Source organism: Branchiostoma belcheri, unplaced genomic scaffold, assembly GCF_001625305.1.
Source record: "Branchiostoma belcheri isolate BF01 breed outbred unplaced genomic scaffold, Haploidv18h27 scaffold16, whole genome shotgun sequence".
NCBI classification, from domain to species: Eukaryota; Metazoa; Chordata; class Leptocardii; order Amphioxiformes; family Branchiostomatidae; genus Branchiostoma; species Branchiostoma belcheri.
The window spans coordinates 1,548,230-1,560,690 of NW_017803046.1; the positions used below are offsets into that span (position 1 = coordinate 1,548,230).

At 44.6% G+C, this 12,461-nt stretch overlaps 2 protein-coding genes across 2 annotated transcripts; one reads left to right on the forward strand and one right to left on the reverse strand.

The window, feature by feature from the left end:
• Positions 1-133: 133 nt before the first annotated feature.
• On the reverse strand, positions 134-6,109 carry LOC109465934 (aquaporin-10-like). Its single transcript, XM_019763420.1, has 6 exons — positions 5,650-6,109; positions 3,198-3,324; positions 2,546-2,683; positions 1,999-2,117; positions 1,392-1,609; positions 134-978 (listed from the first exon to the last, which is right to left on the reverse strand). The coding sequence occupies exons 1-6, from the start codon at positions 5,752-5,754 to the stop codon at positions 762-764; spliced, it is 924 nt and encodes a 307-aa protein (XP_019618979.1). The 5' UTR covers positions 5,755-6,109; the 3' UTR covers positions 134-761.
• Positions 6,110-7,677: 1,568 nt separating this feature from the next.
• LOC109466020 lies at positions 7,678-12,461 on the forward strand. Its single transcript, XM_019763544.1, has 2 exons — positions 7,678-8,334; positions 11,183-12,461. Exons 1-2 carry the CDS (start codon positions 8,273-8,275, stop codon positions 12,024-12,026), a joined length of 906 nt encoding a protein of 301 aa, XP_019619103.1. The 5' UTR covers positions 7,678-8,272; the 3' UTR covers positions 12,027-12,461.

The window sequence follows — 12,461 nt, forward strand, 5'->3', positions numbered from 1 at the left end:
CATGATTTATGTTATTATGGTTTGATGGTTTCACCTTTCACGTTCTTTTCCTCTGATACAATTTTTACACATTCTACGAGATCTTTTGCTGTAATTGAACAAACACACAGATTAGAAGCAACGCTGTCTGATGTCTTGTAAATTCAAATTCTTTAATACAGTCTCAAGTTGGGCGACCCTATTGAGATCTAACAACGTGTTAGGGTTACAGACATAACGTCTATGACGTCCAAAGAAGTAATATCATAACACACAATTGGTCCACTTTGCCAGCTCCAAAAGTGAAAAAAAAAACACACATGAGCAGGGAAGCGTTGTTGTTATACATTTGTGACAGTGCAAGCATCATAAATCATCGGTGGGGGGGGGACTTGTCTTACATCAGTCTCCTTTTGGCTTTCTTCAATGTGTTTGCTATATATTACATGTATTACACTAAGTGAAATGTATTTAGTATCGATGGCTTAGTCAGCCTCTAGTCAAATACACAACCTACCATCTACCTACCATATCTACACAATACACATAACTTATATACTACTTATCAAGTAGTAGTATTAAATATGTTTGGATGTCTCTATCGCACATGTAAAGACCAACATTTCGCATCTAAGTCATACATCTACATCTCCAAGTAGATGTATGGTTGAGGTTTATTCTGCTTGGAGTCTACCTGGGGAAGTTTTATTTTTCGATCCTACTGGCCTCAACTTCTTATGTCATATATAAGGCAAGCCTTGCATATACGCGTTGTGCTACCACTACACCGCAGTGTTACTGGGCAAGTCCTCCATGGCAGCGTTAGCAACGCCACCACCTGGAACCTTGACGTCCTGCAGCTCCGGTGACTCGTGTACTGGCTTGTCGTCTTCATCCTCCGGGTGATGCAGCGCCACCATCAGCGTGTAGACCAACCCTCCGACCAGCCCGCCGATTAACGGGCCGACTATCGGCACCCACCACCAGTGGTTTCCCGCCCTGAGAAATTGAGAGGATTGACATTAATACTTCATAGTGCGGTAAAAAAAAGTGACAGGTGGTTGCAGCAAAAGGGTAACTTGAGACGGAGCTCGTCTACAGTGTATTTTTCAAAATATTCCGTGTGTTCCTTAGAATTGGCGTAATACTTGGACACAACAAATCATGAACACAAGTTTCAAGACGAGCTGCATTAATGTAGTCTCATCCGCAGAGAGAGAGAGAGAGATTCGTGCGTGGAGAGGACAAGGACTGGGGAGCTAAAATAGGTCTGATAACCAGGCTATTAATGTAGACCTTCCACTCCGTCTAACGTTAATACACGAATATAATCAATTGAATTCCTTTTTGTATCTCAAATGATTGCTGTCCATGTTTCATTCTTTATCACCTCCTCCCGGCTTTTCTTTTACCTGAAGACTTCCAGGCCCCAGCCTGCCATCGCCGTGAAGAGTCTCGGGCCCAGGTCTCGGGCAGGGTTGATGGCGTACCCGCAGTTGAACCCGAAGGACGTGCCGATGGCGAACACCAGCAGGCCGACCAGGAGAGGCTCCATCCCGGCCGCCACCTTGTTGTTCTTGGAGTCCGTCAGAGCCAGAACACCGCAGAGCAACAGGGCAGTGCCCACCACCTGTCAGGTTAAGTGAAAAAATAGGATCATTTACTGTCCTAGTGGAAATGATTAACAGTTAAGGCGTAGTTTTGTAAGATCTTCAGCAAGTCTATGGCAAATCAACCGTCGAGAGTGATCTACGACAGCATTTCCCATCACAAAAGAGACAGCTGACACATCCACAACCGCTCCAACAACGTCATCAATACATTAGTTGCTGGTGTCGACGACAGAGGGCCCTTACTGAGAGAACCTCCAAACATCGCCTTATAGATTAAGGCCTCAGTACTATAGCAGGACACAAGCACTAAATACCTATTCCGACCTAGCCATCACCGTCGTGTTTTAAAGTTAGGAAGGCTATCGTAATAATACCGCGCCCCCCACTCCTCCCCAAACCAGCTCACCTGGTCCAGCACTCCACTGCCGATAGACAGATAGTCTTGCGGGTAGGTACTGAAGATGCCTCCCGTCCCGTTCACACCTACAACTGCTCGGGTACCACCGTCAAAGTTACCCAATGCATCTGTGGAGAATGTTCAGCATTAACTTATAAGCAAAAGTTGTCGCGTGGCAATTAACTTTTTAAACCTTGGACGTTAACGACAACAAATGGCTAAAATTCTTCTTTCTACGGTACAAAAAGAGGTGAGAATGGATAGGAGTTGTACCTTATTCTCTTGTCGCTTTCATTGTAGACAATGGTGTTACAGTCTTATAGATTAATATCATTTCAAGTACTAAACAACGATTCAACCAGCATCAGAATTATCCAGGACGTCTATATGGCTTTTTCACACATTTTTCGTAATAGGATTGTTTAGGCTATTGACGCGTTGGTAATTTACTCTTACAGTTTAAAACATGGATAAATCTTGGTGTAAGAATGTCATTGATAGTTCTTGCTTCCATAGCTCGCGGTCTTCACACAAAGCAATGGCGACGCGTCCTTACCATAGTACACAATGTACACACAAACCGCTGACAAGAAGGCCCCTATCATCTGAGCCATGACGTAACACGGCAGGTACACCCAGCGTAGTTTACCCAGGACTGCCATGGTCAGGGAGACCGCAGGGTTCAGATGGGCTCCTGAAAAAAAAAACAGAAAGATCTATACGTCTTTTTCTCTGTAAAAGTTGTATCCATGGATTCGCAGACCTTCTGGAACTGTACAAAATTATGTATCCAATCTTTTTTATATAAATAGATACAATGTGCCATTTTGAAAAATATTTGTTGGAAAATGTTGTAGTATCTTTAATGCCTGTCAGTCTGAAAGGACCAAAAACATCTATACGTCTTTTCCTCTGTAAAAGTTGTATTCATGGCAAAACTTCTGGAACTGTATCCAATACGATCTTTTTTTAATGAAATATAAATACAATGTGAGCAGATATGATAATGACACCTTTGGTGCCATTTTGAAAAATATTTGTTAGTATAGAAAATGTTGTTTTAGCTTTCATGCGTGTCAGCATTAATGATTGAACTATCTACAGAGGAGACTTATTTTAAAAAAAAGAAAAGACGTGACAAATTGCGTTATGTCATGTGTCATCAATCCAATGCTATATAGCTTGATGAGGCTGAAGCTGCAGTTCACCTGAGACCCCCCAGGAGGCGTACACGCCGATGACTACCCCGATGCCGTACGCCCAGTTGATGGACAAGAACGTCCCCTTAGCCTCCCGACTCAACACGACCTGCGCCACGGAGCCGTTTCCGATCGTCTGAAACAAACGGGGAAAAGTTGTTTTGTTTTTTCTTTAATATTCGTATATATAAAATGATGTGAAGTGGACGAAAATTTATTTTTCCTATTCATATTCACAATAAACCACTTTCAATCGCAATATTTCAAATGTTTTCACACTAGCCCCCAGGTCTATGTCTTCTGGACAGCTTGTTCATCTGCCAGTACACAACCGCCAAACCAGTATCTAGCATCTGAGGGTATTCTACGCAAATGGCTTCCAAAATGAAAGGAGATTTTGTGTCAAAAAGGCAGTAGAGCAAAACCCCCATGCATACCCGTAGCGTCCGCGTCGAGAAAGCGGTATCCTAATAGCCTGGCTAGATTCCCCATTTTTCCGTAAACCCCAGATGCGTGTAGGGCACAGTTGGAAATACAGTCTCTAATAGGGCGTTTTGGAATTCTTGTTTGGACCTGGTCCATTTGCGCAAATGATGACCTTGACACAAGTTCACGATCCCAGCAGCTGTCACAGAAAATGTACTACATGTAGTGCCAAGGCCATTATTTTAGTGTCACTGGTATTACTCACTCTAGTATTTCTCTTTGTCACCTAGATGTTACGCATTTCTAAACGATCACATACAGTACACTGTTTTTTGAAATCATCATGACTATGGTACGACTACGGAACAAGCCACACGTTTTATCCGTACATCATACGTGTCAATCAGAAGTCATTTCAGACATTGACCATCATTGACTGAGCATGCAGACCTACTAGTAGATAGTCAGTTACTACTAGATTTAAAAGTTAAAAGGCATCCGCGCTTGATGTACATGTGATTAAATTACCAGTATCAAAATATCTGTGCATTTTCAGATGTCGAAAATCGCAAACGGTAACTTTTTCCAACGGGGCAGCGAGCGATCATACAAGTGTCAAGTGAGAATGTGTGATTTCTTTTGACTTGGCAAAAGAACGGAAGGATTTGTCGTCATCTCCAGAATCTGCAGTAGAAACCAGATGTCTGTTAGACACTTTTTTTTTCTCGCGTGACTTCAGGAATCCTTCAGCAGATATCGTGTGATGCCGGGACGTGAGATTGGCAGAGTGAGCTGATGGTATCGGCTGGTGAACTCTTTACCTCTCCGGGAGAATCTGGAACATCTGGCCCACAGCCAGGCCCGAAACTCTGATGTGGAGCAGGCTTCGGCCTAGTCCCGCCCAGGATTTCTATCCTAGAAGCCAGGCGCTGATTTTTCACACAGGTTTCCTCCTCGGCTTCCTGGCTAGGCTACGAATGTCGTTCCTAAAATCATTTTTTATACTAACTGGAGTTTTTTGCACATACGAGCTACGACATCAGGCTATGATTAAATAGCTGAAAGGGTTTCTTGATCTTTCTTTAATCCAAGTCCAGTGTGCTATGGGTTTGGCACCCAGGCTAAGGAATATGTCAACAATCAACCACACCCATCTGTTCTTATATGATATCCCAACCAGTGCTAGAACTTAGTAGAAGGAGGTGTACTAGATTTCTGTACCCGTCCTAGCCTAAATGCATATGTTCTTTTTGTTGTGACCTAAAGCTTAACCAAGGGGCAAATACGGGCAATAAACGTCTTCCTCAATCAGCATGAATACCGCTGTCACCTAGGTACATGTACAGTAGCTCTTATATTTACATATAACGTCCTTGTAAAGTGTAGTCGCAATGACGCTCTTCCTGGGCTAGCCTGAAAGCCAGACTTTCTGAGGGCCTATCAGGAGCTACATGCCTGTTACACATGGACAACTAAATGGGCAAATTTATTTGGGTCCCGTTGAAAAGATGGAGACGCAGGGTTTCTCTGATACTTTGAGTCCTGAAATATCGGCAAAACTAAAAACCAATGCGTGCAGTTAACTTAAAACCGTGTAAATGATAATATGTTCCTGCTGTGTTCAGATGTGTTGTCAGCCCTACTTCATTTCAGCCACACATGTACACAGTTACCCATCAAACTTACATTAGATGTGTACCGACGGCAAGACAAGGCGGTTTGTTGGTCTATGACAAGAAGGCGAAACCAGCCTTGCCACTTTCTTTCGACAGCTTTGCCTAACCTTGACTAATGAGACTACCATACGTGTGGTTACGTTGCTTTCTCGTTAAGTTTTCTTGTAGTCCTACACATTCCAGAGCAGTTATCTCGGCAAATTCGAACTTTACTATGCTAGTTGTAACTTGTAGCCCTAACAAACTGTTGACGCTCCTCCAAAACCAGCGTAAAGACTAAGCACTTCGGCACAAACCTTCGCGGTAGCACTTTCGCTAATTATTAAACTCCCATCAACACAATGTTGAACGTAACTTACCACCAGGAGAAATGTGCCGAGAAGTTCAGCCAATGCCGCCCGAACCAAGAACCTCCTCACCCGAAGAGCGCTCACAACTCGCTCGGTCCAGGTCGGCTTACCCATGATGTTCTTCTTTCTACCTTCGATAGTTCGCTTTGACTTTGCTGACGTTTTGTTCCAACTAAACAGTTGGTATTTTCCTCTGTCACAGTTCTGACACGCAGTCCGGTGAGAGGGCGGAAAGGGGGAGTTGTTTGGTTAATGTTTAATATAATGTCAAGGAGTTTTCCTTCAAACTCAAACATAAGGTTGTGATTGGGTCAGGCGATTCCATATTGTGGTTCGGGGAGGGGGAGGAAGATGTTTGTAAGAAGTCACCCTGAACTGTCATTGTTTTTCACTGTGGCTAACTTCGCTACTGCTTAGTTTCAAGACAGGCACACCGGGTCATCCCTACTCTTCTTTAGCCTGGAGTCCAGCCTTGGCGGGGTATCGGATCTTGGGGAGCGGACTAACACTAACAAGGCTGGACTGCAGACTAATGGTCCTTTTACTTTCAGGGGTTTGACGCCTGAGGCTAACGCCTGAAGCCCCCCCCCCCCCCCTTGTTGCCCCCATCCGGTAGGACAACAACCCCAGCCCTCACACCGTGCCCGAGCGGGATTTGACCCTCCACCGTCTGGATTCGCGGTGAAGGTTGAATCAGCTTTAGATATGCCACTGACTGTTCGTGTGAATTTATATGTACCCACAGTTATCGATGGACACCTGTTGTAGCAATGAAACGGCTGGAGAAGCTTAATCTCCAAGCAGATGTAACGTTATAGGTCGGACTTGCATTTTATTCTGCGTCTCTACGGCTCTGACCAGTAATGCATTTTTCTATACCACTTATCCATCTGCTTGGAGATAAGTAGCAGCTTCTGTATCCTGTTGTGAAATATTAGCTTATCAGTCTAGACGACATACGGCTAGAAAACAATGTGTGGCTTATAACATGTGAGGGCGATACCATTTTGTGATTTCGGGGACACAGGCGGTATGCTAATCAGCGTATCATTTTCATAATCAATAATACAATGCTACAATACTGCAGTATTGAATTATGTGAATTGTGTTCTATCTTTGATGAAGGTTTGCCGGGTCGTGGGAAATTCCGAAACAGGTCCACAAACAAGTGCATAACAACCTACGCTGTCCCTGGTGCTGAACACCATCCACACACAGTCAAACACATCTGCGCATGCACTGTGGATAGCAGCTCAGGATGGCCATTACCCTGAAGTAAATATAAGATGATCCTTTATACGGTATCACATTAAAGGGAAGCCAGCCTGCCGAAAATCAATTTAGCGTAGAGCGTTGACGCCCCTCGCCATGTAGTCCCCATAGTAGGATGGGAGGCTATTGTCAGGGGAGGGGTCTTGTGTGGGGTGAATAAAAAACATTTCTTGAATATTTATCTACCCAGCAGTTTCGCCTCTTAACTGCAAATTACAGACGCATTTAAATGTAACCTGAATTGCTCCGGGTACGGTCTTGAACATCTGATATCTGAAGTGTACATATGACAGGATCAGGGGACTACTGATGCTGCTATAATAGATCTTTCTTTTCTTTCTTATGTGGTTTTGCGGTGCTTAAAAACATCTCCTTTTTCTTCTTACATGGAATTACGATCGTGACAATTTTATTTACAGAAGTATTTTACGTCTATCGGATGAACGACGATTGCAACTTCGAAGAAGCATGCCGAAGCGTGTTTTCCCCGATACCCTGGATACTTATCCTTATCCTGTGATCCTTTCTTAAGCAATGGCGAGTACACCCCATCTGCCATTGTGTACAGTACAAAGTGTTTCGTCCCTCACATGTGCTTACTGTCTAAAGCCCCCGCATAAGCAGTGGGCTAAGTCTTTAATTGAAGGGACTCCTTCCATTGGACACAAACGGGGTCACTGTAATTAAATCTAGCCAACTGTTTGACTTCGCACGTGACGTCACGAAATAACGGGGTCACATAACCCATGCAGCGGTTCCCTTGGTTGTATGACTATTGTTGTTGTGTGATGGCAGACGTTATGTCGTTGAGTGTGTTGTGAGGTTATGAAGCCAGGTCGCTGTAGTTGTTGAGAGAAAATTATGCAGCACCTGATGCAATCTCATTACTGTGGGGAGGAGCCTGAGTCGTCACGGTGTGCGTCGTGCGGCCAGGAGGACTGGTGCTCGGCGGAGTCGGAGGAAATGCGGTCCCGGTGTAAGACAGCGCCGACGGCAGGAGAGCAGGCCGCCGCGGCGAACATCGTGGCGATCTGGGAGGTTGAAGACGCCGCCGCCACGGTGTGTTTCTGCGCAGTGGATCAGGAGAGACTATCGGGCTGGTTCCAACCGGGTTCCTGCGCCCACCACTCAAACTCTCGGCGGCGGCGCACACGCGGGAGAGGCCGCTCACCTGTCGCCCGCGTCCCGCAGGCCGCCGCCCGTGAGGATTGCGGCCCGAAGACCCGATCATCACGACTCGACGGACCTGTATGAGTTTCGGCACCACTCGGACATACGGAGATACATCGAGGACTACCGAGACAGACGGAACAACAAGAAACGCAGAAACGAGCAGCTTGTGTCGTGTCTTCATAAGGCCATGATCAAAGCGAAACAAGCGCAGGAACAGAGCGAAGTCCCGCCTGCTAGCAACAAATACAGGTGAGGATTCAACCTTACACTATCTGATTCTAACTTAAAATGCACACTTAGACTTACTGTGAAACTTTCTCCTTTATAGATCACGAATTATCTTAGTACATGATAAGGAATACAATTTTGTGAAGAGACCTCCTCCTCTGTCTTTGTCGACGTCTGCCACCTGTTTTTATAGATTTGTAATCTTGTGATACAATCAGCTGTCATCTATTTCACTTTACATAGCTCTCATTCGCAAGCATCACTCGAAAAGAATCTACTGGCTCGAATTTAGTGTCCCTATGTTGTGATTCTGATGTCTTGATGATGACCAGACTAACTAGTTTGCTAAAATAACGGTTCCTCAGAAACAGAACGTTACCTAGGGGCTATAAAAGCCATGGACCACTACAAATAAAGCCGTCAGCCTACCTAGAGTGATTGCCTCGTCAGACATTTTAATGGCTTGTTGTTGAGAAAACACACAATGGCCTAAATTCTTGTTATGGTGGGCGAACCATAATAACCATGATTGCTTTAAAAGCACAGGTCTGTTACGCTGACTGCGTACACAGAGCCTGTACACAAAATATTTAAGTCGTGTCGGTAGGGTTTTGTGAGACGTGGTTTGTGGAAGGTGTATTTTGAAAAGAAGCTGTACATGTGGGTCCGCCATGTTGACACATGCCGAATGCGCTTCGCCACAACCCCGAGTCACCTTGTCACAAACAGTACACCTAAACACACACCACCAGTTTAATAAATCTGCCATAGCCCTCTAGAAGTGTGCCGAACTATTTATCATCCAGCACTATAAATGTATATGAAGACACTTGGTAAACAAGCTACGCACTACTCAAATTGTGCCTTGTCCGGAAATGCCACACCTAGCATACTGCACGCCCAATTTGATAGATCGTACCATAACGTTCTAAGTGTGTACCAATTTTAAACAAATTTAGTCAACCGCTGTAAATGCATAGAGCACTGTTTGCCAACAGTCTATTGGGTCGCTAGTCATGGGCTCTTGCACTGAGAGTTTTTGTAAACAAAACGGCTCTGACCACGCGAAAAGTGATACGCAACACGGAAAATCTTCAAATGACCTTTATCTTTATTTTCTTTTACCAGTATCCACCTTCGTTTTCCGAACAGAGAAATCATTTTTTAGTTGTTTTGTTTTATTCAAGACTGGACAAGCACACACATCTCACGCCATGTAAGCGGCGTCTTAACCAGGTAATGCTGACATTTCCAGTAGTTAATGTCATATTGACATGTTTACGAACTTGCAAAGTAGGATATTAACAGTTGAGAGAGGTACTGATTACGTATTTATGTACAAAACTAGGAGGGTCTCCAGAAGTAGGACACTTACATGTCGTATCAACAACGGTCTTACCAAAGGTGGATTGTTTGTCACATGTTTACAGTACACGGTAAGCCATGATATCGCTTTCTTCGCAAGGTAACACCGATATCTGTAACCCTGTACCCTGTCGTGCACGGCCGCACATGAATGAGCTATTCACCCGGTCTTACTGCAGAAGTGAACGTGGGGGAGAAATTTTAGAGAGTCGGCTCTGACCTTTTTGCTACCCCCTACCTCGTCAGACTACGTTGTTTCTAACCGCCAGACGAACAAACAAACTTTTTATCATAATCCTATGAACTTAGTATGAAGTTATGACGTTGCTGAAGTGAATAATACACAGGCTTCGCTCTCTAAAACTATCTGAACATTGCACTAAATCGTTCGGATAACTTAGTCGGACGAGGTGAAAGCAAGCGAACAATGCTGGCGAATACCGGGCGAAAGGCACGCTGCCAGGGAGGCAGTAATACGAACCTCTACGTTCAGGGTCCTTGAAAATCTAATTCAGACTTCTCAAACGCTTTTCACGTTTTCAACGAAGTGTGTCATGTCCATGGAAACAAAAGACCCGCGGGCGAACTTGAGGAATAAAGTAGTCAAAGTTATGTTGTCAAGTTTACTAAACTTTGGTGTGGTGGTGATAGTTATAGCTAAGTGTTGGTCTGTTAGACTTGAGTATTCTAAAAAATTTGGAACGCTGAAGCCATAATTAGATTATGTTCAGTTTCTCACGAGAACTTTGTTTGTGGGGATCATTGCATGGAAACATATGTGAGCCTAGGGTACGTTACTAGGGATTACATGTTATCATAAACAACGTCTAACACACGCAGTGAACTTCGCCATTGCGGATATTGAGTTTGAATGTTTGGTATATTCTGTTTCCGCAGTGAAAAGAAAAATAAACCACAGAAAACAGAGAAAAATGCAGTGCTGTTATGTCGTCGTTGTTATCTGAACAAAGATTTAATCAAAAGAAATTCCGGTACGAAGGCCAAGGCCATTGTGTATTTGTAAAGAGGGATTCGCTTGGTTAAGTGTCAAATGAAAGAAATATTTGTTGTGAAAAATACAGTGTCACAAACGTACTATCAAGCGTTAAGAAGACGCCTGATAAACAGTAGATACAAGGCCATCAGTATTTATATAATCAAGAAGGTTTAAACCTCCTTGATTTTAACATACTGCAACGGAGGTTTTTTATTCCAACATTTATTACAAGACATGGTGACGGCACATTCAAGTTCTTTCAACTTATTTTCATGCCACCACCAACGTAGTCAACGCTAAGGTTAACGGGGATACAGACATGCTCATTTTAAGTTAAGTGGTCTACTGCAATGGCACAAGATCGGTGACATGGCAGGATTCGAACTCGTGATTTCTTGGTTCTGAGCCGAACGCCGAACTTGAGACTAGCCATGTATAACTTTATAACTGACATCCATGTGTCGTGTATATGAAATCGATGCTGAAACTTTTCATTCTTCTTTTCAGAACGTTTCATCCACCGAAGGACAGTGACCACGGTGACCCTAGTGACCATGGCGACCACAACCACCGGCCAGAGGCCGACTTCCTCCTGGCGCCCGAGGCTACTGTTCACGGTCCTTTTGAGGAGAACGCATGCATAAATCTACCCAAGTTACCGAGTAGAAAAGCCGGCGGGTCGACGAGACACTCCATGCAGCCGACGCGCTGTGGTTTCCCGCACTTCCAGGAGGTGGAGCCCCTCCCCATTCTCACCAACGGCATGCCCTACCCGTTCAAGGTCGTCCAGGAATACACCGGAGGGGGTAAGAAAGTTCTGCGGTACGACCTTTCGGACGTCGTGAGGACGAGAAAGATCCCCACGAGTCGTCTGGTGCCTCACCCCTTCTCCTGGTCGTCCTGGGACCTGGGCAGCTCGCCCTCCTTCAGCCCGAGCTCCGGCAGCAGCGGCGGCGGGGGGACGTCGGACTTGGACGGGAACTCCGTCAACTTCCCGCGGCTGAGGTACACCAAGGGCACCGACGTCATGCACATGCACGAAACCTTCGGCATCGACGGCAGAGGCAACGTCATTTGGCACGCAGACAGGAGAGATCCCGCCAAGTCCCTAGTCATGCAAAGGATGTTCAGAAGGAAGCCAAATTTTGGCGCCCTGACTTCCAACAAGGGCAAATTCACGGGCGACTCCTTACAGAAGACTAGCTTTTCCAATGGTATAAACGGGAGACCTTACCGCACGACAGAACAGCATCAGAGATATTTCCAACAGATTGCTCGTTCCTTACACGAAAGAAAGCAGCACACAGCACACCAGAACTTGGCATTCAACTCTGTCGAAAATGATACATAGGTAGGCTTCTTTTTAGCAGTACAGGTCATAGCCATTGTTTTATTATAGGCTGTTAACTTTGCGACGCACCGTCTCCAACCGCCCTCTCCATCCGACGATATTATTTGAAACTTATAACAAGATTATTTTCGTGATTTTTTGTACCATATATGCTTTGCCTTCCTACGTGAAGCGATGAAACAAGATCAGTGAGCCTCACCTGTATTCATACTTCTTATCACATCAAATGGTATACTAGTGTTATACTGTTACTTTTGTCAATAACAACCTGTTGTTGCCTGATATGCAATACTGTGTATTGTCGCAAGAGGTCCCCATCGAATTAGAAGGCAGTCGTGCTTGACCTTAACATTATAGACGATGTAAGATGTGAAGCTGCTCAACAGCCTGAATTGTTTACCTTAGATATATGTGGTAAAGATGAAATAAAACGAT